The sequence below is a fragment of the Carassius auratus genome, unplaced genomic scaffold (assembly GCF_003368295.1).
Source record: "Carassius auratus strain Wakin unplaced genomic scaffold, ASM336829v1 scaf_tig00216959, whole genome shotgun sequence".
Taxonomy (NCBI): Eukaryota; Metazoa; Chordata; class Actinopteri; order Cypriniformes; family Cyprinidae; genus Carassius; species Carassius auratus.
Genome location: NW_020528816.1, coordinates 344,060 through 370,826, shown reverse-complemented (window position 1 = coordinate 370,826; position 26,767 = coordinate 344,060). Strand labels below are relative to the sequence as shown.

At 35.8% G+C, this 26,767-nt stretch overlaps 1 protein-coding gene across 5 annotated transcripts; it reads left to right on the top strand.

The window, feature by feature from the left end:
• The first annotated feature begins 692 nt into the window (after positions 1-692).
• On the top strand, positions 693-22,607 carry LOC113099548 (elongation of very long chain fatty acids protein 6-like). 5 transcript variants are annotated; one of them, XM_026264409.1, is made up of 5 exons: positions 693-1,354; positions 18,707-18,838; positions 19,231-19,310; positions 19,750-19,901; positions 21,713-22,607. In XM_026264409.1, the coding sequence occupies exons 2-5, from the start codon at positions 18,812-18,814 to the stop codon at positions 22,144-22,146; spliced, it is 693 nt and encodes a 230-aa protein (XP_026120194.1). In that variant the 5' UTR covers positions 693-1,354; positions 18,707-18,811; the 3' UTR covers positions 22,147-22,607. The 5 variants fall into 5 exon arrangements, with proteins under 5 accessions (XP_026120194.1, XP_026120196.1, XP_026120195.1 ...); XM_026264410.1 differs by lacking the exon at positions 693-1,354 and adding an exon at positions 10,165-10,319 and having other exon boundaries at positions 19,234-19,310; XM_026264408.1 differs by lacking the exon at positions 693-1,354 and adding an exon at positions 10,165-10,319.
• Positions 22,608-26,767: the final 4,160 nt, after the last annotated feature.

Genomic DNA, 26,767 nt, shown 5'->3' with positions numbered 1-26,767 from the left:
TATAACGATAGAAGGAAGGAAAACGTATCTAATACACATCAACGTGACATGAGAAGTCCGGTGAAGAGGGCGAGATGGTTTGAGCAGATTAGGAATCGAATATACAAGACTGGCTGCAGGCTGGGCCTCCAGTGATCACCGATGCTTGAAATAACATTGCAATAAGTTCGGGCCAGGCTGGACAACACATCACTGAGCCATCTCCCAGCTGAACCCTTTATAATAATAATAATAATAATAATAATAATAATAATAATAATAATAATAATAATAAATAAATAAATAAATAAATAAATAAATAAATAAATATGATTTGATACATGATGGACCAGTATAAAGCTAATCGGATCAGTTGGTTAAGTTGTAAACAAGACTCATATCTCATATGAACAGCCTGAGTTACGTATAATAATAGCATAGGCTATATAAAGTTCCATGCACTGAGCAAAACGTAAAAATGCACATATAATTAATCGCGACACTAAGTGTCAGTTGACTGTAAACAAATAAAAGTTCGCCACATCAAATTACTGTATAGACAATGCTTTACAATAAATAACGAAAGATGATTATGTTTCGCGCCCCTAAAAAAAAAAAAAAAAAAAAAATATTATATAGGGCTACTCTTGTATAGGCCTGGTGACTCGAGTTGACGTTATTTAATTCCAATTTAATAAGCATATCGACTATTTTCTTTCTCACTGTTACTATTGTTAGGCCTTGTCTGTTGTCCATCATTAACTGCACTGATGCATGTAGGCCTAGCCGATAAAAGATCTCTCACAGACGATCTCATTTATAGAAGAGCAATCAAACCAAAGAGAGGTATGCGACAGACAGGCGTGTGTGAGTGTGTTTATATCCATTAAAGTCATGTTACAGCGCGCACAGATCAGAATGAGAGAACATTTACTTTGGGTACAACACAAGCGAGCTATTTAACATGAATGGTCTCGTGTAATGATGATTAATGAGGCAGAATGAACAAGGGTGAAATTGTAAGACTGAATGGCACTATTAAAGTTACTGAAAATTAGCACTGCTGTTGAATGAAAAGTAAATGCTAATGCTAATTTAAAGCATCTTACAACAAACACTTGTCTAAAATCTAAATCACCCATTTTCAGGTGTACACATTCCTGATTCTCTCAGCGCAGAGCTCTCAATCTAACCAGGCCTAAGTTATTCATTCCCAGCAACATGACGGTCTAGGGTCCCAATACACACCTCAATAAACACTGTGAGTGGGGGGCCCACGGGAGCAATACAGAGCAGATCCAAAGAGGAACCCTTCAGTCGACATAAACACAGCCGAGAAAGCTGTTCCGTCTATTCTCTAGAAGACTGCATAAAGGTAAGGAGTTTTAATGCGCATTATCAGCAGAAAACTAAAAGCATGCCCTTGCATGATGCACAGTGTAGGCCTACAGTTGTTGTCTTGCCGTGTTCTTAGTTAACTTATGAACCGACACAAAATACGTTGCTTAAGGAATTTTAGTCGTTTATTTTCGAGAAAATGTAGCCTATTTAATACGTTCATTCAGATAGCCTACTCCCTGAAGCGGAATATTTATTTGATTGCAGCTTGAATTGTTTGTTCAGTGTCAACGTTAATTTGTAAATTTATACCATAATTATGCATGTTGAAGCTAAGAAATAGCCAAGCTTGCGTTTACATTTGAAAGAGGCTAATTCCTATATATATATATTTTTTTTTTTCAAAATTGCCGTAGGCCTAACTCTTAATGCGGATGTCTTTCTGAATGTATTTAAAAATATTTATATATTATAGCTAATATTGTTATCACTTCTGATTTTCGTAATAATTGGCTTTTTTATTATTTATTCAAACTGTGCAATGGTCTCTTATAAAAAAAAAAAATGTGTTCCAGCCTTAGCACAAAAAAAGTTAAATAGGCTACAATCTATAATTCAGTGTAATTCAATTCATATCGCATATTGAGTTTGCAGTAGACAGGCTATTTAACATTTTGAAGCATTTCATTTTGATTAATGACTAACAGCTGCGCCAAATAACACCAAATCTAATTTTAAATGCCTTCAGAAATTTCGTTAAACCCCTTATACTTTCTGAAATCCAACAATGTGTGATAACTGGACTAGTCAAATGCTCACAAATTAACTCTCTGTAGATTGAATATGTGTTAGTCTACAGTTCTGAGTGTGAATGGGTGGAACAACTGAAATGTTTACCAAATTTTTGCAACAATTATTTACCTTTCGATGATTAAATATTTTTAGAATATCCTAAGATAAAGAGAGGTACGTAAAATCTGTTTAGAAAAAAATAAATAATCGATGGTAGCCTATATTAGGTTGTAGTGGGTAGGCTAAACATGTTTTCATTTGCTCCTGTTTTTCCAATATCCTACAAGTTCTACTGACCAGACATTACTAGTCAAAAAGCCAGTTTCATTGTGTCCGCTGTCGTCGTAAACTGCATGAGTATGCCTAGTATGATATTGATGAACTGGACTACGATGTTGTTACCACCCATCGTGGCAAAAGCACAGATTGTCCAATCAGATTGAAGCCATTTAAGCGCAAGGTCGGGGTGAGATGACCTCGCACATTCTCGCGTTTACTTAGTTCTCCGAGACAAACAACACCGACTAACACGTTCAGAATTAAAACGTGTTAGTCGGTATTCATATTTCCACATTAAATAATAAAATATTTACTTCAAATGTATTTTTTTTACATTATCACTAATGGTAATTTCCCATTACAAATTAGCATAACATAAATCTCAAATGTTTGTCCACGGAAGGGATAGAACGATATTAAACAGGCCAGTTAATCAGCTGACGTTTGGCTATTTTGAGATGATTATTGGCACTGTACAAAAACAGATGTCCACATGGCTAATCAATGCAAAGGTTATGTGTCAGTTCCAAAATTCACTAACAGCCATACACTTTCAATTTCCTTTTTTTTTCTTTCTTTTCTTGTTCAAGTAAATCCAGTACAAAAATGCATAAAACATTAGCGTTACCTTGGCATTACAGACGTACAACAGCGTTATTTCGACTATTAGCTGCCATGCTTTCTCGTGGAAACTCACTAGTCAAGAACAAAGCTACGATGTCTCTTGCGTGAGAATAAAGTTATTTAAGAGTAGGATGCCTCATTCATTATGTTCTAAAATGCACCTCTCCATTGTCTATTAAATGAGAAAATGAGTACAGGCCAGCTGATACTGACCCAAAATGACTCCATACATCCTATACTGACTGAGCTGGAGGTTTTTTAAAGGGGTGAGCTTGAATTGCTGAGAGAATATGTATGTGTGGAGTTGTGTATGGAAAACTTCACCTGTCACTGCCTTTAGTTAAAGGAATAGTTGACCCAAAAATGTAAATTCTGTCTTTTGCTCACCCTAATGCCATTCCAATCATGTTTGAATTTCTTTCTTCTGTGGTTCACAAAAGAAGACATTTTAAACAATGTTTCAGTTGTTTTTGTCTGCACAATGAAAGAGGTCTAAAACAGGAGGGAGAGAGAGAGCTTTCAAAATACCTTCTTTTGTTTTTAAAATAAATGCTCTCCAACAGGTTTGGAACAATGTTTTTTTTATTTTTTGGCGAACTACTCTTTTAAGATCAGACCATTGTTTGAAAAAAAGTCACAATTATGCTTTCTATAGAGCAACTATGTGTCTGTACCTGCATCTAGATGTGCTCTTCTCTCATATGTTCTCTGTGTGCATATCTCTGTTCTTTTTGTGTTTGGAAAAAGTTCTGGCATATTGCTAACATGCATGTCTATACCCTTTCAACTGATGTACTTGTGTTTCGTTGGTCAAAGTGTGTGTCTACCTTTCTAAGGATGTGCCAGAGCTTGTGTGTATCCGTGTATAGATCCTATCCTTTGACATGCTTGAGTGTTCTTTCGTCTGACACGGCCCTGCCTTTGATGAGCTGAGTGTAATGTCGGGACGGCTTCGCTGGCTGTAGGCGTGTGTGTGTGAGCGTGTGAATGATCAGACATGGAGAACACTTCGATGACTTAGACACTTCCTGCTTTCTCAACTTATAATAAAAAGAAACATCTTAAATGTTTTGACCCTAAAATCAATTAGAGATTCCACACAGTGAGTACCATGAAATCACAGATGCACGGATGTGTGTGGAATTAACAAAGATAGTTTTAGTGAAGAGGCCCAACCGCAACATTTCTCTATTGTTTTGCAGTGGGAAGCATGTAACGGAGAACTGATGTAATGCAATGCTTAAATAAAGCCTATAAGCTGTCCAGACTGCGAGAAGCTTTTAATTTTGGATGCAGAGAGATACAGAATATTTCCCCAAAATAACAACTTTGATTGTGTTCCAATAATATTGGGAGGATGTAATGCATGTTGATATGCAGCATGCACAAGTACTTGCAAATACGTAGTATATTATTACTGGCAATTTATCTGAAATAAATAAATAAATAATAATCTAAATATTTCTTAAGCATTAGACAATGAAACAAACAGTAATTCTGTCAAGAAATAGCCACTGATAAAACAACATGCAATAGATGTCTAAGTTTGTGGTGAATAAAGACATGCAAAAAGAAATATATATATATATATATATATATATATATATATATATATATATATATATATATATATAGGCCAATGCTTTTTTTTTTTTTTTTTTTTTGAACTGAATACCTGTTGGCCATTTTTTTTCATAAACAATTAAAAAGGAACTAGTCATGCTATAGGAAGCACACACCCTAAAACAGAGCTCCACACAGGCCCAGGATGTATACTCTTCTCTGTTGTTCTGTCAATTATTCGCTTGCTTTTGAAAAGCAGCTGCATACACACACAAAGTTGACAAGACAATGTATAAGAGTTGCAACTGGTGTTAAACCGTGTGTGTGCCTGCAGTGCCTGAAGAATTAAGTGAAAGGTAGAAGAGAATGAATGACAGCATTGTGAAGCTCAGTGTTAACAGTAACAAAAAAACTCCAGCTCTCTCAACCTCATCACCTTTCACAGATATGACATCATCATTCGCTTAAGCTTTAACACATCAAATGTGAATAGGTCAAGAGCATAAAGCCTCAAGCAAGACAACCATATCAACACTGTTACTACACAACTTACTGACTAGTTGCTAAAATATACTGTATGTCAGCTGCATGAGAAAATTTTCAATAAGTCAGTTATTATAAACAAATCATGCTCTGCAGAGCTTTAAGCGGCAAGCTCAGATGCACAATGTTCTGCGACCCTGGAAGATGTATTTAAATGCATACACCGCAGCCTTCATCTGACGTATTAATCTTTCATAAGGGGAGACAGGTTTGAACCCGCAGGCTGCCTAATAAACCAGTGAAAGCAATCTGCTGTGATTCTTTTTCAAACATCCTCCTCATTACGTGCCGCAGTTTGCGCTCCAAAATCCTGCTAATCTCAGTGGAAAGATGACGTGAGCTGAACGGCATTAATGGATCTGTAGCTGCAGTAATGGCAGAGGGTTTAGGAGTGAAACAGACTATTTTGTGTCCATCCATCAGCTCTGTCTTGATTTTGTCTCTGTGATGGCTTGATTAGCTGCAGTATAGAGCATTTTATCTGACTTTCCAACTTAATGCAGCAAGTGCAGTGTTTTATTATGTTTCCTGCTGTGGATTTAGAAGGGACATCTACATATAAAGAAACAATAAAGGCTATCGATGCCAGCCTGATGCCAGCTATCAATGCCAGCCTGATGCAATAAGAAGATATGAATGTAGTTGTGTAACTATGGCTTAGGTTGTTGCCCCCATTATTAGGAGACGGGAGAATAATTGCTGTAATTTGTTTATAAAATGTACTGTATTTTCTAAAACATCATCTAATGCCCTGTGATATAATACATTCAAAACTACACCACACCTAACTAAAACCTTAATGCCTGAAGCACAATTTCAAATGTTTGTAATACAAGTGCTATACACGTCCAACAGGGGGCAGTACAACTATTAAAATTAAAAGTACAGACCCATAATTGAGAGTATTCGACCGTTTAATGTCCCACACCTCTATCCTTATTTAAGAAACAGGGATATTTTTAACAAAGTTAATTTTACATTAACATTATAATAGTCTTCTGCACCCTAACCTCTCTCAGCTCCTCAGGATGAGTGAACAATTTGTTCAAGCAGTCACAACAGCTCTCTATAAGACAGATGGTGATAATTTGCTAAAGAGTTGTTTTTAAGATCAATGGGCCAATACTGTAGATGTAGATCTCACATCTCAAAAATGTAACTTTTTTTTTTTTTTTGCATATTAACTGATGCAGGTGAAAATTAATATTACTATTATCAATTTATTTATTGGTTTCAGTTTGACAAAAATTTTTGTTCAAAAACATTAATGTAGCCTACTGAAATTTCACCACAGAACGGTTGTTTCAGTACGTGACCACAAGATGGTGCAACAATAAAGAGGAGCAAGACAAAAAGTGTTGTAGAGACAAATTGTATGCAACAAAAAGACAATAAAATTAACAGTTTTGCCTACTACAGTAATGTCATAAATATTGAATTATGGAGTGATTAAAATATAAATTATATAATAAAATTTAAAATATGAATTATATAATATAATTTAAAATATAAATTATATAATATAATTTAAAATATGAATTATATAATATAATTTAAAATATGAATTATATAATATAATTTAAAAATATAAATTATATAACATTAATTTCAAAATAATAATAATTTACTAAGTTGATGTGATGCTCTATCATGCTATTATTATATGAATTGTGAATAATAAATTGTGGGAATTGTGAACCACAGAATGTGTACATTTCATCCCATTATGATGTTTTACTTTTATCCCCAGTCTGCACATTGCATCTCTGAAATAATTACTCCATAATTCAATATTTCTGACATTACTGTAGTAAATGCATTTGTTAAATGAAAGGTAAGCATTAATCTTTACAGAATAACTTAGATGATCAACACACAGCATTGGCTCAATATCAGACAAGCTCTTTTTTTAACTACAGGATCTGACATGTTTAATCCGAGGATGATAAATGAGGATTGGACATGTTTGTGAAAAGCGTTTTTTAAGGGGAAAAAAAACCCCACAGTCATTATGCTATTAAATTTGGCTCCACAGACAGTATGAGAAAATGATCGGAGCGATCTTTATAATCAAACATATCAGCCTTAACAGTATACTTTACTGATAGAAATCATTTTCTGTTTACATAATATCAATCATCGTGAAAGATCAAATGCAATAATGCCACTTTCACCAGACCAGTGTTATGTGATCAATTTGTAATTCAGTTTTGCTCTAATTAGACATCATCCATAATTATACCTTCATCCTCCATGAGAGCAAAAACACAAATGACTAAAGTAAAGGTATAATAGCAGCACAATTTGACAGGTAAATTGATATCACAATAAAAAAAACTGATCAAAAACATATGTACAGGCTAAAGTAAACTGATATCCTCTGTTATAACATTTATTGTAAGATTAAATGTAATTTAGTTGATAATCTTACTGGTGACACCCCCCTGGATGGTATAGGCCAAGCCCATGTGCATATCCAAGAATTCATTTTGTTCATCTCTGTGGTTTTGATTCTATGCCACAGTAGAGAAATCATCACTCCTCCACGTGTTGGCCCAAATCTTTTCCCCTTAGTCTACTACTATTGTGCCTCAGCCCATCACAGTCCCAGCAACAACAACTGAAGGATAATTATGCATTTTGGCAAAGAAATAAGAGCAAGTCTTAGGCCACTAGTATTTTATTGAGCAAGGCACTGAATCTCCAATTGCTCCCTGGGTGCTGGAAAAAACAGCTGCCCACTGCTCCGGGTGTAAGTTCATGGTGTGTTCACTGCTCACTGCTTAGAGTGTGAACTTAGATGGGTTAAATGCAGAGCACCAATTCAGAGTATGGGTTACCATATTTTTGCCATTAATTGTAATAATCCAGTGAGATTTTTGTTTGCACAAGGAGTCTGCCAAGAGACAGTACTCTCACCATCACCCAGTCTGTCTGGAATAACATGAAGAAACAGAACAAACTGAGACACACTAGATCCAGAACTGTGGTAATGTCTCCAAGACACTTCAAGAAACCTACCTGCAAAGCTACCTGAAAAAAAAGCTTTTAACTGATTGTCTGTTCACACCAAATGTTGATTTAATTTGGTTAAGCTAATATATGTTAATTAATAAAATATATTTATTATTTTTGATTGCATCCTCACTTTACAGCATTTTTCCACAAGTGCCTAAAACTTTGCACAGGATAGCTTTGCATGTTTCTTGAAGTGTCTTGGAGACATTGCCACAGTTCTTCTGGATTTAGTCTGTCTCAGTTTGTTCTGTTTCTTCATGTTATTCCAGACAGACTGGATGATGGTGAGAGTACTGTATCTTGTCAGACTCCTTGTGCAAACAAAAATCTCACTAGATTATTACAATTAATGGCAAAAATAATGTTTGTAAATGTAAACTGATATTTAAAGTTTTTAAACTGAGATTTGAACTGAGATGAAACAGGAACTATGGGAATTATGTATATCGTATATTTTGAATTCTTTTAAGTATGCATTTGCATAAAAAGGTACAACGCATCCAAAGTCAAAAATACAAAAAAAAAGCACATCCTAAAAAACCTGAAGGCTCAGACAAAAAAATAAAAAAATAAAATAAAAAAATAATAATAATAAATTCAAGCATAAAAAAAATGTCCTTACACTGACCCTGATGAAGACCTGATAGTTGAAACATAATACCAGTACCAATAAATTCTTTGGGGAAAGTTTTACCAGTGTGTGGACTATTTGTTTGGCTTGTTTACAAAATATTCAGCCATTATCTAGATCAACCTGTGGACCACGGTGGTATTGCAGGTGGGCCGCCAATAGTGTTCATATATGTAACAATGTCTAAGTAATAACATAATTTCATGTATATAATTAAATAACAAAAAATAAATATTAAATTGTAACTATGGTTCCACTATTCAAGCTCGCTGATTGGTTTAAGAATAAACCGCCAATTTATCTCAGATATTTTTGCAGCATATGCTACAGAACAACAGCAGTTGTGCCAAGGTGGGCCAGCCAGAGTTATTTTCTGTTCATTGCCAGATCATTCATTAAAGACAGTTAACAATCTAACTTCTGAGTAGGCTACTAAGTTATTAACCCAACAATAGCGGGGCCAGTTAATTTTTTTTTGCAGTGCGCAAACATATGTGTTTGGTTTTGTGGGCCGCGAGATGAAAAAGGTTGGAAACCACTGATCTAGATTAAAGCTTCACACTCTCATCAGGGTCCATGCATAAATTTTGCCACCATGTTAATACTGTCTTAAGAATTTGACCAACTAGCAGTTTCCAAGGAGTAATCAGTCTTACTTGTCCTATAAAAATAAGACCAATCTACCTTTTCATAACTGAATTTAAACAGTAATGTTAATGAAACATTCAACTCATTCATGAAAAAAAATGAAGAATTCAAGAATGTTGTTTTAATACGTAGGCCAAATTCAGATTAACTATTTCCTATAAGCCTTTAGAATAGATCAAATGGATCTAGACCTTTATTTGTATTGTATAGGCTTAAAAAAAAAAAAAAAAAAAAAACTCTAATTTTCATAATTATAATTATATATATATATATATATATATATATATATATATATATATATATATATATATATATATATATATATATATATATATATATATATATAGCCTATTAAATATGTTTAATAGTGCTACATTAGTTATTCATAAATAAAATGTTAGAGAATCCACGTGAGAGTCTGTTAGAAACACCTGCAGATGATGGATTGGTTTTGACATGAGAAATATGTTAGGCTTGTGTTAGCTAGCTGATTTATTTCCTCAAACACGAATGTATGCCAAAGGTCACCGCTGTCTGGGATGACGACAGCTCGGAAGGATGCATCGGTTCTGCGGCATTAGGACCGCGCGCTCCTCTTCCTCATAAGAGAGGAGGGCGTATGCCGACTCGGGCTGAGAGTCAGGCTGGCATTCGAGAACAGCTTAACGAGTGTGCTGGGGTAGCAAGAGCGATGCGAGGGCAAGGCTGGAGTTGAGCCTGCGACTCTGCAAGACATTGATAGGAAATCCGTGAAACTGAACTCATTTAGTCGATAAAGAAAGGGTAACGTTCTACAGTGAGCGTTTAAAGGACGGGAGACCATGTCGGTGTTGGCTTTGCAAGAATACGAATTCGAGAGGCAATTCAATGAAGATGAAGCCATTCGATGGATGCAGGAGAACTGGTAACGTTACAGTAGCTCAGATGCATGATAGATAAGCTGGACCATAATAAATCACAGCTGTGATGCCAACAAAGCCATTCATCAGAACATTGTTTTGCACCGGGTGACTAGCATTTTAAATAGGCTATTTGAACCATGCATTAAGCCGAATGCTTAAAAACCGTAAGGGGACTCTTCAAAGTCGAGTGGCAGGTACCATCCAGACCATGATGCACTGTGTGATTTCCCTCCTCGAGACTCAATATTTCAGCATTATGTACTATTTAATATCACAAATGATCTACGTATAATGAGCGACGCTATATTTGAAGCATCGCCGCACTCTAATCAGATTCAAAGCCTATTTAAGGTGATGATGGTCTGCTTGTGTCATTCGTGACATTTGGATCTTTCGTCCTCTAAGATGCCGCACTGGTTCATATCTTACACAAACCGTTATTTTTTATTTTTATTAAACTGTGGGTTTGTTTTAAAACCGATGTTTTTTCCAGTCTTAAATAGCTTGGCTAAAGTAGCGACGTCCGATTCGGAAAACAATCGTTCTTTTATAGTCGGATCTTTCCAATAAATCGGTTGAACGGGTCCACAAAACTGGTTTAAAAAGGTTTGCACACGAATCGGTCCGAGCAGTTCTGGAGTGAACAAATAACCGATTAATGCTGCTCCGGGGTCCGAACAAGTTTGATTCCTTATGAGATACGAACTGATCTGGGTGAATTTGACTAACACGGGACTAACGTACACGGTACAAACACAGTCTATGGGTACAACAAGCAGAAATGTTAGGCTACATATACAACGTGTTGCTGACTTGATTTTTTGACAGTTACACACACAAAATATAATTAATAAACGCTCAGATAAATAAACAATTAAAAACGTAATTGTTTATTTATATTGTTTATTTAAACTTAAACAAACAGGAATATATATATATATATATATATATATATATATATATATATATATATATATATATATATATATATATATATATATAAAACGGATGCGATTTTACTGAAACGTAGAGTACACCGGTTTATCAGGCATCTCGTGGTCAGGCTTTTTTAAACGAATTGTTCAAATGAACCGATTCGCGAAAATGAGTCGGACATCCCAATCACTACCTCAAATCCCAGCCTAGCCCACAATCTCTGTAGCAAAATGTGAACGCCATAATTCAGGTAATTAAATGGAATCACACGCATGCATGCGAGGACATGACCTTAGTCGATTTGCGGCATAGGAGGACTTTGTGTATTGTCTTCTTTATACAATCTATAAGAATAAATAGGTGCCTGTGGATGATTCTGTAGTTGATGTCAGAAATCATGGCTAGTTAGGGTGCATTTGCCACTATTCTCTGTTTGGAAACTCTGGTGTTTGTTTAAAATATCTGGCACATGGTAACGTCAACACGATTACTCGCTATGGATCAATTTCACGCTTTTACGATTATGTAGCGCGTTTGGGTCGGTGAGGCTGGGTTGGAATTCATAACAAACCAATGGGATGCGGTTGTTGATGTCTGCTGACACGCATCTGACCAATCACGTATCCGCGTCCTCTGTGCTGACTTCTCGGGGATGCTTGCATCAGATTTACCATCTCTCTTGTGTCTTCCTGTGTGGAGAAACACTGTCTTGAAAGTGAAAGTACCGTGTGTTTTGAGTTTGAGTTTAAAAACGCAAAGAAATGACTTTGTCATGTGCTGTTTGAGTGGTTTTAACGCTGAAATGCAGATTTAAAGACAGTTTACCTAAACGCTGCAATTCTTCATTAGTCATAATTTACACTCTAAACACTTTTTCATTCTCTTTCCAATGCTTATTAGATTTCAGGGAACCTAACAAACTCAGTTTCTATTCACTTTAATTGTATGGAAACATATGCATAAAATAGCTTACTGTCATTTTAGAGTAGTTCATTGATTTTTATTTTTTACTTTATTTTTTCATTGTTGAGACATATCACTGTAAGTGTAACCTGCACAGCACCTACTCGCTGGCTACAGTCACATAGGAAAAAATAAAGGCATTTAGTTAACTTCAAATGTCACAAGTCCTGTGGTTTCACAATACATTGTTGTAGTGACATTTTATGGGTATGATAATGGCCCTCCCTGTTTGTCCATTTTATTTTAATTATTATTATTTACTGTTCCACCTTTCATCTAAGAAATATAAGATTTCTAACAACCCACATCTTTGCCAATGTTCATTCAGCTGAGTGAGGGGATGAACAAACGGTTTAAATACCAATTAGCTGTTCCGTTACTCAGCATTTTTTAAGACTATAGATCAGCCTTGTAATTCACATTTTGAATTCAAGGCTAATGCATAGACACGGAGACTAAACATTTGCTTGAAAAGCATTTTTCAGAACCCCACCCCTGTTCTGATTTAAAAAGCAACTGCTAGGCGCACGTCTCAGCTTTAATAATCCAACGCTCTTCTGCTCTGTGATGAATGACTGCAGCACCACAGGATCCTTGCATTCGTGATCATTCCTGATGATCAGGGAAACGGAAGCCATTTTTCAACATGCAGTCTCGTATGTACTTGTGTTCTGGTGGACTTGTGAAACTAACTTATCAGTTCCAATTCATAGTTTACATCTAACCAAGTTCAGTTCAAATCCCTGGATTGGTTCTTGCTCCTCCCCTATTATCGTGGATACATCAAGAGGTGACTTGTGTGAACTTCAGGCAGTTAGGTATCCCACAATGCATTTCACAACCAACAAGCATTAATGGCAGAGGATAAAAACCTGCATACTTTATTTGAGTATTTCTCATTATAATATTGTTGTCATGAAATGTATTTTTAAGCTTTTCAGGTTAGAATGTAGTTGTTTAAAACTCAAATCTGCAGTTTATTTATAACAATAACATCTATTTGAAAATTCACTTCATGTCCTCACATTGGTCGAACTTGCAAAGTCCGAACTTTGCATACTTGATATTCAGAAACAGCCAGAATATAAGCTTTGATGAACAATTCCTGAGTTATTCCTGAATAAACGCAGGTGTTTCAAAATACAAGTATATTGAGTATATGAATAGATTGCTGCAATACAGATTTATAAAGCACCCTGTGTTTTCATAGGTAACAAGCATTTAAAATGTGACAGACATAGAAGTCCTTAACAGAGAACTTCCTTCAAAGGAATTGGCCTTGTGAAAATGTGTAGAAATATTTTTCATTGTTTCAAATTCAATACTTCTGGCATTTCAATAGGTGTGCCGCTGCTCATACATTCAGCGTTTGTAGCAATAAACGTGTATGTGAGTTTCCAGGTCATGTACCTGTTATGTAAAACATGACTTTACTAAAATGAGGGTAATTAATATTTGACAGTGCTGAGTCATACCTGCTAGACGGAGGCCATATTGGCATCTGTTCTTGCCATTTTAAATAAATAAGTAAATACATTCTTATTTTTTTTTATTTTTTATTATTATTATAAGTTATTATGATTAGTTTTAAACTGCTAAATAAAATACAGAACTGAAAAGTACATACGTTGTTGTTATCTTTTTTTGGTTACTGTTATGTGTTTTTTGATTGGCAGAACATCTCAGCGAAGATCAACAAGAAAGAGCTGCCATAGCTTATGCGTTATGCCATGTTTTGTGTTGGTCTGGCTTGACCAGAGAGAATTAACCTCAGGTTGTGAAGATAGCCACAGGTCATCTCTAATCTGGGTGTATTTTTATTCTCTATCCTCACTATGCTGCACTGCCCAAAAGTTTCTTTAATAAGCTCTCATTGTAAGAGTCTGTCTCTCAAAATAAAGACACAAGCAGACGGAAAAATAGTGTGGATAAATAAAAGTGGACTGATTCTTGCACAGACTGCCAGGCCTACATAATAGAGATGCATAGAGAGGCACCACAAACCATTGTCCCTGCAATAAGTGTCATTTAATATGATCTTATTTATGCAGACAGTCACTTTTTAGTACACCATTCCACTGACCTTGAGAGATTACTGTATGTTTAGAAATAAGATTTGCTTTTCCTGCAACCTTCAACTCACACTTCAAAAAGGTCTTTGACAAAACGTAAAGCCTTTGCTACTCAACCACAACAATGACAAAAAAAATGCATTTCAAAATATGATCTCTGAAAGAGCAGTCACCTTGTTTCTATTTTCAATGCAAGTAACCCTGAAGAAGAGATTGCATTTGATGTTTGGAGAGAAAACAAATACCACTGGCTAAAGCCCTTACAAACATGTCACAAATTATAACATCAACCACTGGTTTGTTTAGTCTTAGCCACGCTATCGTACTTAGCCAGAAACAGTTTAGCTTGAGAAAAAAAAAAATAATAATTTAAACAAACGTATATTTTTTTTATCGTAAATTAGTAATTCAGACCAAATAATTGCTTAAAATGTACTCCAAGCAAACCAAGATGTAGATACGTTTTTCAAACAGGTTTGGAGAAATTTAGCATTGCATCACTTGCTGGCCAGTGGATCTTCTGCAGTGAATGGGTGCCATCAGAATGAGAGTCCAAACAGTTGATAAAAATGTTGCAATAATCCACAAGTAATCAACATGACTCCATTCCATTAATTAACATCTTGTGAAATGAAATGCTGCACGTAAGAAACAAATCTATTTTAACTTTAAACTGTCCCTTCTTGCTGAAAGACCAGTCAATAAAAACCTCCAAATAATGCTTCCTCCAGTGAAAAGTACATCTCTTGTCGTCTTCTCTCATCAAAATCCACTGACATATTTGTTAAGACCTATTTTTGACAGTTTTCACTTGAAAACAGTGATTGATCTTAGACTATTTCTCTCTTGATTAAACCATGGATAGAGAACTTGTATTTTAGCCAGAAGCACTGGTTAAAATGTTTTAATGATGAATGTATTACAAACATGCAGCTTCTCGCTTCACAAGCCATTAACTGATGGACTAGAGTCATGTGGATTGCTTGTGGATAACTGATGTTTTTAGCAGCCGTTTGTACTTGACGGCACCCATTTACAGCAGAGGATCTACTGGTGAGCAAGTGATCTAATGTTAAATTGCTCCAAATCTGTTCCAATTCATATTGGATGGCCCAATGGTAAATACATTTTTCATTTATGGGTGAACTACTCCTGTAACATGAAAAAAAAAAAAATCCTTATACCAAGATTTTGCTCTGACAGAATATCTTTTCTGTGCTTGTACATGAATTCTACCATCCTGCACTTTTCAAAAATTGTGCTGCGTTAGGTTAAAAATCACTGAATCTAGCAGAACAGATTCTGCTGTCGTCATTAGCCTAAAACAGCTATTAGGCTGCAAATTCTGTTTATTTAGCGGCTCTAAATGACTTTGGAAGCACTTCTATCTTAAACAGCTTGGGCCAGATGTGAGCCCTTGCAGGTAACTTCACCATCAGTCTTTGTCCACTACACGTCTGATGCTCTCAGCTGGAAAAATGAGAGCATAGACAAAAACACAGATGAAGAAGTCAAGGACTTGATGGTCTTGCAAAACATAGACCTACTTACTGGAAGATGATGACGCAGGACGTGGAATGTTAGTTTTATATCAAATATTTGTTGTTTAAGATATTTCTGTCCTACTGTCTTTTTGTAGATCATTTTTATTGCATCATACAAAAGCTGCGCTAGCTCTGCTTTACTGACATGGTAACAAAGCCTGATGGGAATATTCTCTTGCATCGCCATTGGATGGTCAGTAGAAAGGCAGTGCTTTACTGCATTTGTGTGCCGTATGCCAAGCACTCACTCTTCTAGCAGGATATTTGAAGTCCTCCCCAAAACATGTCTCCTGATTTAAAAATAAATAAATTGACAACAAAAATTAAAATCCCAACATCTAGCTGCATCTAACGTTTGGTTCTGGCATGATACATAATGACATACAAAGACAGAAGCTAGATTACAATAGCAGCATCTTGCTGCCAGCAGTTTTCTCAAGTAGAAGCTTCCTGCTCGCTGGCACTGTGAACTCTGTTCGTGTGAGCAATTAAACCCAGTACATTTAACTGATTAGAAACAAGAGTTCGGTCATCCAATAACACTGATAAATTGGTCCAATAAAATATGTGTATACTGCTGCAGCCTCCCTTTGTACACAAAGAACAATGCAATGACAGTTTCAAGGTTGGAGGGGGGGCTGTATGCATAGAATGAACCCACTGTTCTGAGCAGAGTGAGGTCAGTTTCTCTCACATCCAGTGGGCAGAACCTATATAGGTTATACATACAGGCGTACAGTTAAATATAAAAAAAAGAAGATTAGCACTACTACTATACAATTAATTTTGATTTAATTATGTATCACCTGAATTCTGAATTGTCTGAGGCTTTACCAATATGCAAATGGAGTAATTAAAACAGAAGAACCTCCTTGTTCACCGATTGGACTAGTTCTTGGAAAGAGAACAAAGTTACACACATCTTCCTGGAGATGATACCGGCAGGGAGAGACATGCCCCAGTTGTGGCTTGTAATGCCAGCTGGATGCTGGACTGGCAAAGCTCCCATCTGACTGACTTCTGCCATTAACCAAAAAAAATAAAGATGCTGTCGTTATTAATTAAAGTTTTAATTTTAATAAAAATGAGAAACACTGTTCATTTTATTTAAAGGCCTGCTTTTTGGCCAAACTCTGACAGCATTTATTGGGTATTATTACACATAGACTCTTTGATAATATTTACTTGATTATGGTGTGAATATCAAGTACCTAAAACAGTTGTTTTGTTTGTGATTTTGCTTTTGTTTTTTAATTTATTACTACATGCCATTGTTTTGGTTTAGTTTGTGAGCATGGTCTCAAAAATCTCTCTCATGTTGGTAATGGCTACTGAAATTTTTATATTGTTATGTTTTAACGGTTTATGTTAGGTTTTAAATATTAGTACCCTTGAGCATAATTTTGTCATAATGTGTTTAACAGACATACTTTATACAGAGATTTCCTAATGGGGTGTCAGAACGTTGGAACCAGAATGTTTTCTTTCCAATGAAAAGCTCATTTCATTTTGTGATGAATATATGATTTAAGAAATAATTGCATATTTGTGTAATGTTTGACGCATTTGGACAAAGTTGCTAAGCCAAATTTATTACATTCTGAGGTGTATACATCTGAAAACCTTAACGCATTATACAGGTATTTGTTTTTATAGTGTACACACACTACAAACCAGTACGCAATTTTTTAAGACTGGAATTGCGAGCTGGAATAAGCTCTGGCTTTGCTGCTGCTTTTGTAACAGCTACATAACTGCAGTATAATATAGTCAGAATAGTCAAGGGACCAGTTTGCAGGCAGTTGTTTCACCATATGCAAAGTCTGCAAATTTGACTATGTAATATGGAGGATGTGTGTTTCCATATAAAACATGGCATAATTAATCAAAAAAGAAAATGCACTCCTAATTTTTCCTGATGCATTTCTGTTTAAAATAAACAATGTTAATTTTTCTAATCTTTTTTTTTTTTTTGTATATCTATTCATTAAAGAATCAGGGTTTCAATCAGGACCACTTCCGTCAAGTATATTTATGGCAATTATAATTGCATACAGTTAGTGTTGGCGGTATGGTTATGTTCTGGGCATATATAATTACAATTCACAATTACATGAGTTGTAAAGAAAATGTGATAGAGACTGCTTCCAATGAAGACACTGTAAAGAAAGAACAAGTTAGATCGGATTACAGGTTCAGTTGGTGGAATTGGGGTTGGAGGAGGGAGTTAATTGCAAGCAGCAATGCGATGGAAATAGACCGCAGGTGATAGGTGTCGAGACTGGATTGGTACACGTCAGGAACAGCTGACTGTGAGCTGATGCAAGCGTGACTAACGTGGCCTGACTGAACTAACGCGATGCTCGATTTCCACAAAAACATTAATATTAATGTTGAAAAAAGTTGCTTAATAAGAAATGTTTCTAGAGCAGCAGATCAGCATATTACAGAAAAGCTAAAATATTTTTAAATAGTAAAATATTTCACAGTATTACTGTTTTTTTTTTTTTTTTTTTACTGTATTTATGATCAAATCCACCCTCAGTAAGCATAAAAGACATTAAGAAATAACAAAATGTGTTCTTGCATATGAATATATAGTTTAGATAAAAGCATTATGAAAACTTACAGCATATAGGTTTCATAGTTGGTCCTGATATTTTATAAATAAAATATTCAAAATACTAATGTAATCTGACCTGGAATAGTTTTCATTACATCAAGAGATCGGCTTCAAATTTAAACCTCAATAAAAAAATAAAAAAGTAAATCCATCAAAGTGACTCAAAATATGTTGAGCAGACGGTCAAGTTGAAGGTTGAAGTGAAGTTTTCTTTTGACTTTTCAATTTTTTTGCCATTTCATTCTTTACAGGAAGAAGTCCTTCCTCTTCTCTGCGCTCTACGCTGCCTGCATACTTGGTGGGCGGCATGTAATGAAACAAAGGGAGAAGTTTGAATTGAGGAAACCTTTAGTACTATGGTCTTTAACACTTGCAGCCTTCAGGTAAATATGTCTATAGATAAATGGGTCATAGGTCTTGCATGCAAATATTTAAGTGCGTATCTTAGTGCTAAAACATATTTGCTTACTTAACATATTGCAATGCTATGAGTGATGGAAATATAAACGTAACGTAAATAAATAATATGCAAAGTCATAACCCACATAGGCCATCATTAATAGAGACATTTCTAAAGCTTTCACGGACCATTCAATCAGATGTCATAATGCAATGGCAGTGCAAGATAAAAGCGGTTTGCTAACAGATTATAGTTTAAAATAGTTTGAGACACTTCATATTTCTTAGATGTGCACTTTGTGTTTAAAGTGATGCCTTTTTGCACATAACACACTGTAATGAATGCTGTGCGTTTATAAATTGTTTCATGTTTTAGCAGATTAATGGTGTTCATTATAGCCAGAAAAACAAGCCACTTCCTCGTTCCAAGTTACTACATAAAGACCTGCATATATGGTACACAAGAGGCCTGCATATATAATATTGTATTGAGCTTGCACCTTAACATGTCATCTAACTTTTAAAAAGATACATCCCACTCTTCTATGTGTGGAGATCAGCACTAAATCACACTTCCAGGTTTATCACATGATCCAACCTTTGGCAGTCATTATACGAAACCTAAAACTGGAATCTGAGTGCTGCCCAGCCACACAATGTAAAGTCTCAAATAAGCACACCCAATAAAAATAAAGTCAAGTCACCTTTACTTGTATAGAGCTTTATACAATACTGGTTGTGTGAAAGCAGCTTCACAGCTGAATAAAATAAAGCATATTTTTCTTTATTATTAATGCTATGTGCACTAACAGATAAATAAAGTATATATTATTTAAAAAGTCAACTGTATCTGATTTAAAATGTCTCTTTTGTTTTGTTGCACCTCCTTCTTCAGTATATTTGGTGCCATCAGAACTGGAGGCTACATGATGAACATCTTGATGACCAAAGGCCTAAAGCAGTCAGTGTGCGATCAGAGTTTCTACAACGGACCAGTCAGCAAGTTCTGGGCCTATGCTTTTGTCCTTAGCAAGGCACCTGAACTAGGTGAGATTTATGATGTCTATTTTTTAAGTCGTAGGTCTCTATTCTCACACTGTTAAACCGAAAACATCAGTTTATGTAAATATATGACAGCCACAAAGTATAAACAGTTGTAATCACATTACCAGAGGTCCCAAATCCTCAATTCTTTTTAAAACAACTGTAATCCTTTAACATGGAAAAAAAAATAGTTCAATGCTTTCAGGTAAATACGTTCTGCCTCTTCTGTGTAGCTTGCTCCAGTGACAAAGCACTACTGAGGGGCCCAGCATTCATCTGCATGGAAATAATTGGTTGTGAAAGCGTAACAGAATCTGTTAGCGTGAACCTTGCAGCATAACCCCAAGTCTAGAATCTAGGCTAGTGGTTGTATTTTCCGCCTGCATTGGCCTATTGTGTTTGCTATGTCCTGGTGGGTAGTGGGCTACCAGGCCCATTGTAGAAACAAAAAGAGAGCACTGAGACAACATGAGGACCATTAACATCCCTCCTAGGGACAGGCCAAGCACAATAGCCGCATTTCCACTGTCAGGCCAGTGCGAGCCAGGGCTTAAAGCGGGCCGGGCAGGGTAATAACCTCGTTTAGCCTATAAAACCTTTGTTATAGCCTATATTCAAATTCAAAAGCATCAATGTTTTAACTACAGAATAAGTGATACATTGATCATATTGATTTAATTTATCAGGACTCAAAATTAATCACACATAAATACACTTATTTCTATTTTATTTATTTATTTTTAACGCTTATGAAAATAGCCAGCTTATTTAGTCGAGTCTGTTTCTGTTTATTTGTAGCCACAGTATAGCCTGTACGTCACAGAATGATAATATCTCTATTTTTATAAAAGCTCCCGAACAAAAAACATTATTATATTTTTTTTTTTATGATAGGCAACGTGAGCTAAACTCTCGAGACGAGGCTTGTGACAGATAATATAAGTTACTAAATAAATACATGATTTTTCGATGTGGATTATAATCACTAAACAAGGGAGAAATATTTATAAGCGATGTAAAAGACTATGCACACTAAAAATTAACGTTACCGTAGTAAACATGGTAAATATGACCGCTTGGATAAATCAGACGTCAGCTTCTTATTTATCCAAGCGGTCATATTTACCATGTTTACTACAGTAATGTTAATTTTTTGTGTGCATAGTCTTTTACATCGCTTATAAATATTTCTGCCTTGTTTAGTGATTATAATCCACATCGGATCAAGTTATTTCAAACACTAGCTGCTTAACTAAGAGTGAGTTTTGAGCTCAACTTATTTTAAAAAGTCTTTAATACCGGTGTTAAAGCTGTTATCTTTCTGAAATGATCCTGGAAATACTGTACAATTCAACCAATCCGATGATGATTCCGAAACTCCTGAAACGTTTCCACTTTTGTGTGCTATATGCATCAGACTTTCAGCCAATGATCCGTGGGCTTGACGTCTGAGGCTGAGACTAGGCTAGTGGAGCTTACAGTTGTTAACTTACAACTTTAATGACTGAATTTGTAGCTTTAAAGTTTTGAATGTGTACACTGTTTGACCTTGTTACATTTAGCCAAATAAAACTAGTTTTGTCTGCTGAATGCATTGGTAAACCTTGCCCTGATTAGATATTCAAATATTCAAGGTCTATAAAATGCAAGTTTAGCTTCAAACATTAACCTTTACTCACTGAATCAATACAGATACAAACAATAACAGAGTCCAGCGTTTTCCACCAAACAATTGTAAAATCCTTTACTCCTTCTATTCTCTTTTTTTCTTTTGAATCTCTCTCATAATCAGTCTCTTGCACTTATACTTTCAGGAGACACACTATTCATCGTGTTACGTAAACAAAAGCTGATTTTCCTGCACTGGTACCATCACATCACAGTTTTGCTCTATTCCTGGTACTCCTACAAGGACATGGTGGCTGGCGGGGGCTGGTTCATGACCATGAACTATCTGGTGCACGCCGTCATGTATTCTTACTACGCTCTTCGGGCCGCCGGCTTCAAAATCTCTCGCAAGTTCGCCATGTTCATCACCTTGACGCAGATCACCCAGATGGTGATGGGCTGCATGGTTAACTACCTGGTGTATTCGTGGATGCAGCAAGGCCAAGAGTGCCCGTCCCACGTGCAGAACATTGTCTGGTCTTCCCTCATGTACCTCAGCTACTTTGTGCTCTTCTGCCAGTTCTTCTTCGAAGCCTACATCACCAAAACCAAATCCAACGCAGCCAAGAAAAGCCAATAAGTCAAGAAAATGGTTTCTAAAAATGAAATAAGGAGAGCCGAGGAAAACTAAGTGGACCAATGACTGGTAGTGGACGGATGAGTCTTTAAAGTTAGGGCTTATGAACTTGCAGAAGAAAGAAGCAAAGACCACGAGGGACTACTATCAAAGCTTGTGCATACTGTACTATTAATATAAAGATAAATCCCCCCGACACTAGGGAAGATCTTTTGAGCTGAACTGAGAAATCATTATGATTATATCGGTAAAAAAAAAAAGTGTCTTTATGTCATGTTTGTGTGCCCAATACAATTCACTGTATTTTAAAGAAAAAAAAAATATGTATAGATAAAAAAAGGGATACAAAATAAATTAAAACATAATTAAGGAGAATTTTGAGAAAAAGGGAAATTATATGAACAGAATTAATATGTGTGTGGTTATGTCTAAACATTAAATGTTACTGTTGTATTTTTATTTTGATTGATAAGCTTGTGTATGGCAGTTTTGTACGAACGCCATGTTAATGGAAGACTGGTAAATGTTGAGCTAAAAATGCCACAGTGTTTTCTTTGTTATGTGTCGCAGCACCAAAATTCTCTCAGGTCTTAGAGTTTTCCATTAGATGTTCATATCATTTTAGAAAAAGAAAAAAGAAATAAAAAACAAAAAGGGAAAAATTGTCAAGGTAGTCAAATAGGCCTAAAATCTTAAGGCCATTGGATTACTCGTACACAAACAACCACACGAGTGTGTGTGTGTGTGTGTGTATATATACACACACACACACACAATGAACAGGGAAGTGGAAGAAAGACCAGTGAAGGCCATTTGTGAGGACATTGGGGCCAAATGATTATCAGAACACGTGAGGCTCTTGTGAAGTATGAATCCTCAGACCTCTCTGAATCTGCATTTGCTCTGACCTCTGAAAGGCCTCGTCTTCTCATGGCTTAAGGTCATCATTATAACCATCTATCCCAAAGGCAGACGAGAGTCTAATCAAACTATCCTGTCTAAAGGACCATGAAGTCAAGCATACTTAAAAAAATAAATTGTCGATATCACTGTAACAAATCTGAATAATCTCTGTCACTGAATGGTGTCCATTGTGCTTTTGTGCATTTGCACTGTATACATGTAAAGCATCTATAGACGATTTTAACAAAGAGCCAAGAGCGCTGAAATAATCACGTGTCTGTGTTTTTTCATTTACCCTGATAGGACTGTGTTAGAGATTCTTTCTGGCACATATTTTGCTCTCGACTCTGCAGGAGGGATATCTGAACTGTCACTCTTGCTGTGAACAGGCTTAGCAACATGCCAGATGGGAGCACTACTGCCTCAGCGACAGTGACATAAGACATAAGTTCCGACTGCCCTGGATTCTAAAGCCATACTAAGCAGCATGTCATGCATGTCTACTGGGGGGTTAATGTGCGAGAAAGAGCGACACAAATTATGGCAGCAGATAGTCTGTTGAAAGCACTATGAAATTGCACTGATCAGAGGTCACTGGCCAGTTGAAATTTGGCACATACATACATCACATAATGCCATATTTGACTGGAAATCTTTGGACAACGTAACTACAGAAGATAAAGTGCAATGCAATACTGCCAGTTATCACTGGATAATCTGGATCAAAGTGTGTAGGCATAAGATCTGAAGTCAGTTTGCTGTGTTTCCCACTACATAAGCTCTAAAAGCTTGTAATTCCAAACAGCCCACAAAACCTCATTCGCATTACATTATACACAGCCATTATACTGAGATGTTCTTACACTGTTATGTGTAACTCCAGATGTCCATGAAATCCCTACCAGCAGGGCAGGGGTAACCGTTCTAATGACTTCACAACAGAAATTTATGGGAGCACTTTTTAGACATATTAACACAATATGCATTGAATAAAAGTATGTTAATGATTATTTTCTTTAAAATAAATTGCTTTATGGCATTATAACTCTGATGCATCATTCAGGTGACTCACGAGAGGGCCTCTGCACACCTATAGGAAGGCCCTAATAAGTCTTAAAATTATAAAATGCATTTTAAAGAAGCACAAAGATGTACAAAATTAAACAATGTTACGTATGTTTAACAGAGGTTCATATCAGTTTATAAGCTTAAAAACAGGAGGGTCTTCAAATATGGTTGCAGACAAATGTGGAGGGGGGGGGGGGGGGGGGTGGGCGGGGAGGCTGGAGTCAGGAGTCAGAAAGGTTGAGATTTTGCCATTTTAAATGAGCAAAATGCCAAAAAGCCTAACAAACATAGCAATCAATAAATGAGGGTATTCTGATCAACTAAGTGTGCTTGAAACAGTGTTCATCAGTGTAGAGGTAGACATCATTTTAACATACTGAATACTGATTTCGTAAATCACTGATCTTTCTACATGTTCAAGTATGTTCCAAGAGAGTGATCAAAATATCAGGTTCCTTTACAGTTTTACTTTCTTGTCAATCCTTGCATACTTATTGCTTCTGAAACTATGAAAACTAGTGAAAAAGTCAAAATCTGGCTGATGTGATGAAAGTTCAACGCATCCCTGGATACATAGGAATAACAAAAAGTATTCAGCAACAAAAAATTTAATCTAGATATGAAAAATGTTTTCACAGGAAAAAAAACTTATATATTTACATATGCAATACTTAACCTCATCTATACAAAATGTTATATGCATAAACTTGATTTGACTCACTCACTGCCCTATGGAGAATGGAGAATGCCACAAAAAGCCTTAGGTCCGATGTGCCATGCTCGGTTATCATTTTGAAAGGTCAAAGACTCCACAGACTGTGTAGCAAGTCAGTCAGCAATTTCACATTTTAACAATCAATTGCATTTGGGAGTCTAATAAAACAAAAATAAAACAAACAAACAAAAAAAAAATCACAGCTGATATGTCAAATGGTAAAGGAAATTGTAGGTCATGTTAAACACACTGCATTATGGGATACGTGAAGTGTTTACCAATAAAAGAGTATTTCCAAGAAATGCAGTAATTCTAATAGATATGTACAAAATACAAGAATGTTCCTCTTACTTTACTTGTAGCTACAGCATAAATGCACAATACAAAATATTACAACTATTAATAACTACGCCTCAAAAAAGCACTTTTTCAAAATACTGCTACATCCATAATGCACTACTTATAACTTATATACCTTTTAACACAAACATCAACGTCATCATCATCATCATCACTATCATATTTGTTGCACAAGAAACAAACAAAACATGTACCAGACGGTAGCTCCAGACTTTCTCAATTTCAGTTGCACGTGTCAGTATCAAAAGGTCAATTTTTTTCATCTGCAGTGTGAGTCACTTCATTGAAAAACTGGGAGGAAATGACAAACAAGTGTTTCACAGTCACCTGTTCCACGTGTTCCTTGACGCTCAAAAGGACTGTCAGCACCTGCAAACGCATGACTCACGTCACTTCTTGACCAATGCTGTTTGACATCGCCCCCTACTGGACATGTGATACTCACGCAAGCTTTCTCTAATGAGGTTCCATTATTACAGAAACAAATGTATTGCACTCTTTTGGTGGATTTAATGATTGTGGATGCAACATACAAATGCAGCAAGTGAATCTGTAAGTATACGTTAATGGTGCAAATAGACTGCAGTCTATAAGAAAAGGTAAGCTTTTATTTATTTATATATATATATATATATATATATATATATATATATATATATATATATATATATATATATATGATAACATTATATTAATCATAGATTTTTGCTGATTAGTCTTAGATTATTTATATATTTCCAGTGTAGACGTATTTATCTCCAATCCCATGGGCAGAGTGCCCTCACTTATGCTACAGTAATGCAATAAGGGTATTGCATTGATATTTGACATCAAATATAAGTTAAGACTTGATTAAGATGTTGTAACATTTTAAAATCAGTTTGGAAGGCAATTCCTTCCAGTGGTAATTTGAGTGAAAATACGTTATTAAATAAGTTAATCCCACACTGAAACTGGTTTACTGTATGTGGAGAAGCTATATGTAGGTCAACATGTTTGACATTCACATCAAATCAATGTCATTTCAGGATTTTGACGTCAGTTTAATTTGCACATTTGACCTGTTTTTGACGTCTTTTCGACGTCAATTGCCCACAGGTTGCAAGTCTGAACTTGATTATACATAAATGTAAATTCCCGTACACACTAACAAAGGATTTCGTCACGGAATAAATTAATCATATCTGAACTCGAACTTTCACATTTCAACAAATGCATCAGTAAACGAAAACTTTTGCGTAATAATCAAAAAAACAACAAGGCAAGTTTTTAAGTTGATATAGTGCACTTGTGATAATAACCTTATTTTTTCAAAAATACACCTATATATACTGCATTAGCCATAGGCCCTAAATCTGCTCAAACACAACATGGCAGCTCAAAACACAATTCTCTCCGGTCTGTCTTTCAGCTCTATTAGAGGACTGACAAGGATCCTCGTCGATATAACTGAGCCTTAAACTCGTTTGCCTGTGCTCAGATTCATGCATTATCCCTTGCACTAAATCTACTCAAAGCCTAGCAAAGCAGCACAGCTCTGGGCAGGTCACAGGCCACAAGGGCGCTACACTGACCTGG